General features: G+C 38.5%; 1 protein-coding gene across 1 annotated transcript in view; it reads right to left on the bottom strand.

The window, feature by feature from the left end:
• Positions 1–424, bottom strand: part of DNAJB9 (DnaJ (Hsp40) homolog, subfamily B, member 9) — a 2,677-nt gene extending 2,253 nt beyond the window's left edge. The window contains exon 1 of the mRNA XM_010141838.1: positions 201–424. Within this exon, the coding sequence (XP_010140140.1) occupies positions 201–417 (217 nt within the window). The 5' untranslated portion in view covers positions 418–424. The remainder of the gene's footprint in view (positions 1–200) is intronic.
• Between the last annotated feature and the right edge of the window lie 3,158 nt (positions 425–3,582).

Raw genomic sequence — 3,582 nt, forward strand, 5'->3', positions numbered from 1 at the left:
CTGTGTAAAAGGCCTGCCTGTGTGCAAGGACACAGAAACAAGTCAGATACTGATACTGGACATTTGACACCACAGAAGCAGAAGAAAAGAAACCTCTTTTTACCTCTTATTCAGTAAAAACAGAGTACACTTAGGTTACCATGCGGTCACAAATATAAGCCACGTATTAAGTTATTAAGACTAAGGTTACCGTACATTACCTTCAGCAATTTCTCGAAATTTTGCTTCTGCACCAGGACTCTTATTTTTGTCTGGGTGGTATTTCATAGCCAGCTTGTGAAACGCCTTCTTGATCTGGCGGTCAGATGCATTTTTTGGAACTCCTAAGATATCATAATAGCTCTCTGTAGCCAGTATTAATTCAGTTATCATTAAAATGCAAAGAGCAAACGTGAAGACAGATTGCGTAGTTGCCATTTCTCTGGTTCCTAGAAAGAAAAAGAAATATACTTGAGGAACAAGTTATTTCAGGTTCCCCAACAACTTGAAGGTATAACTATAAGCTGTAAGAGGAAGACTTGTATGTTTTAGGAGTCACTTAGTGACAGACATGGAATCATATTGTTTTACACATGTCAAACTCCATTCCCCTCGTTTCATAATCACAGAATATGTAAATGAAAATACTGCAAATTCACACTTCACATGCATCACGAGCACACTTCACATGCATCACGAGCACACTTCAGTGTTCATCTTTGTTTTACACCTGTCCTTAACTCCACATTCTTCCACAGAGCTGCTGAAGTAAATATACAATATATTTCACTGTATCAAACAGTTCATGCTGGAATACCTGAACTAGCTTTAAATTAATCCTTGAGTTCTAGGACCATACACACAACAGCTCTAAATTAAGCACAGGTTCCAAAAACCCACTCAATACCAGAAGACCATTTCACTGATTAGCTTGAGCAACAATAAGAGCCTGAAAACAGAACTGGCCTAGAAACTGACTGTGAGGTGCAGGAAGACAAAACTGTTCGACACTCCTGCTCAGCTTGAGGTCATTTAACTGACCTCAGAAAAACATGATAAACAGTAGAACACTCAGAGTACAGAGTTCAGTGAAGTAGGGTACATTTTTCTTTTATTTTACAATGGGCTGGGTTTAGCTTACCTTCATAAAAGATTGTACTCTAAATAAAAATACCTACCATATTTTTGATATCAAAGAATTCATCTGATAAATCCCATATAAAGGTTTACATATGAAACTCTCAATGTCTGTACTGAACTCAAAAAAGAAGTCTTCAAGACAAGCAGCTTCAACAGTAAGTAAAAGTTGTAACTATTTTTCTTCAGTATGTATTTGTCAAAAAGTTACATTTTAAAAAACAAACTCATGCTAGAACTCAGGGGAAAGGTGTGATATAAATAAGTCATTAGAGAAATCAGGTCCACATAGCCACATGATCTTTTATGATTTTTATGAAGGACAGAGTGAGCTCTTCCTACCAGAAGGCGGCCCATGGATATTAGATTTTAAACAGAGTATAGAAACATGAATGTTCCAAGAGAGAATGCTGGCTGACATCTAACCAGCAAATGTACAAGGCCCTGAATACACCAGAAGTAACATATTCCACTCACCAGATTGCAATGATTGGACTGCACCACAAGTACAACTCAGAGATGAATGGTATTACTTTCCAGAAAGTTGAATAAACTACCTTTAAGTCTGAGTACCATTACAGTTAGAATACTCTTCGACAGTATGTGGCCCAAACATTTGTCAAGTAGACTCCAAATCCTTTGATTATCAAGTAAAAATTACAATTAAGCCTTTAATAGAAAGTCCATACGCTCTAAAGAAATTAACACCCAAGCACCAAAAATGAGGGGAAAAAACCCCACTTCTAATAGGTAAGTCAAGGGGCTAAAATGAACTTTGTGAGGGAAGAGCAAAAAGCTCCTAAGATTAATGACCCATGCCCTCTTAAGCATTCATCTGGCTAGCAGCCTGCATGATATCGAGTGTTAAGGAGCAGCAGTTGAAACAAATGGTATTTTGATCAGTATACTTAGCAAACGGACAGTTCTTTTCAGTGCACTTCATGCATAATGGCATACACATGTTTTTCAGTACAAGCCTTTCCAAAGCTTTTCCACACGTTTTCCTCTCACCAGTTCACTATCCTGAAACTTTGCTACTTGGGCACATCCTTCCACACTTCTGGGACTTTCTTCCTGTTTGTGCTTTATAGATACAGATTTATGTCTTTGTCTCACACATGAGGACTGTTGTCTTCATTTTCTCACACCTGCATCACATTCATATAATCACCTTCTGCATTCTCTTAAGGCTAACCTGCCTGCTTCTACTATTAAACACTGAAAAGAGCAGCTTATGTCCTTCATTAAGAGTCAAACCCTCTTTTATAACTCCCAAGTTCATCAGAGCCTGAAAGTATCAAGTCACTCCTTTAAAGTTTTCTGTTCTGCCTAACCTTCTCAACTTCCATAACTCTTGATAATGAATCGGGACTAAGTTCTCCTTTTCCTACGGTTTTACCTAAGAATTTCTGTAATACAGTTCTGTGCTATACTGTGCCAGTTCCATTTATTTCTAAAGCATATTAAATAAAAAAAAAGTACTGAAGTTTCACCTTTTTAAATAATGTAGACAGTTAATGCTGCCCTTGAACAACTCAATGAAACTCAAATGTAAAAACAAAATGAAACTTAAATGAAAATCAAATACAAATGAAACACCGACATAAGCAGCATTTTAACGTACAAGGATATTACAAAGATATTGCATACTTGTATTCAGACACTATCATCAATTATTGAATTTACTTTTTATAAAATACCTGATTTTTATGCTGTCAGCATCCTACTGTTGCTACTGTTTTTATAATTGCTTTCAAAATATAGTTTCTTTCAAGACGAAGTGATGTTTAAGTATGATCTTCCTGAAATACCACCTGTCACACGTAGAAAATCAGAGCTCCTTCCATCTTACCATGCAAACGCTCTATTCCATCCAGCTTTGAAAGTAACTGGCAAAGACCTTTGGTAAATGCGTATATTCACGAAGTCTCGCATACTCAGAAAGTCCACAGCATCACTGCTGCCCTGATTACATGAATTGAGATGCACTACCCAGTGGAATTTTGATGTCATATAATTATTTTTGCAAACGACTTAGTAGTAGTAGGAAAGTTACCACAGTTTTCTATCGGTTTTCATATCACAACTAATCCGATGAGTAAGCAAGTCTCTTAGTCCACAGACAGCTACAGGAAAGTCTGTTAAACTGAGGGGCTTTCACTTCTCTTGGCCTCTCCTACAGTGGCCGGAAAGCAAATCTAGAAGACCTCTGAATCTTCCTCTGGAGAACAGGGAAACGAACGGCTTCCCCCAGCATCACCCCCTCTAGCCAGACCCTTAATAAACGTCGTACCACAAACCGCGGCCGAGACAGACCTCGGCAGATGATACCAGCGACATTAAGTGACACCGTCCCACCTGCAGGTCGGCCAAGCTTGGCAAAGGACACTGCAGATAGGCCTAGCGAAAAATGAGAGCCCAAAGGGATCCAGAGGGCAAACAAACCCATGAGACTGAGTCCCAGTG

Source organism: Buceros rhinoceros, unplaced genomic scaffold, assembly GCF_000710305.1.
Source record: "Buceros rhinoceros silvestris isolate BGI_N320 unplaced genomic scaffold, ASM71030v1 scaffold4468, whole genome shotgun sequence".
Lineage (NCBI taxonomy): Eukaryota > Metazoa > Chordata > Aves > Bucerotiformes > Bucerotidae > Buceros > Buceros rhinoceros.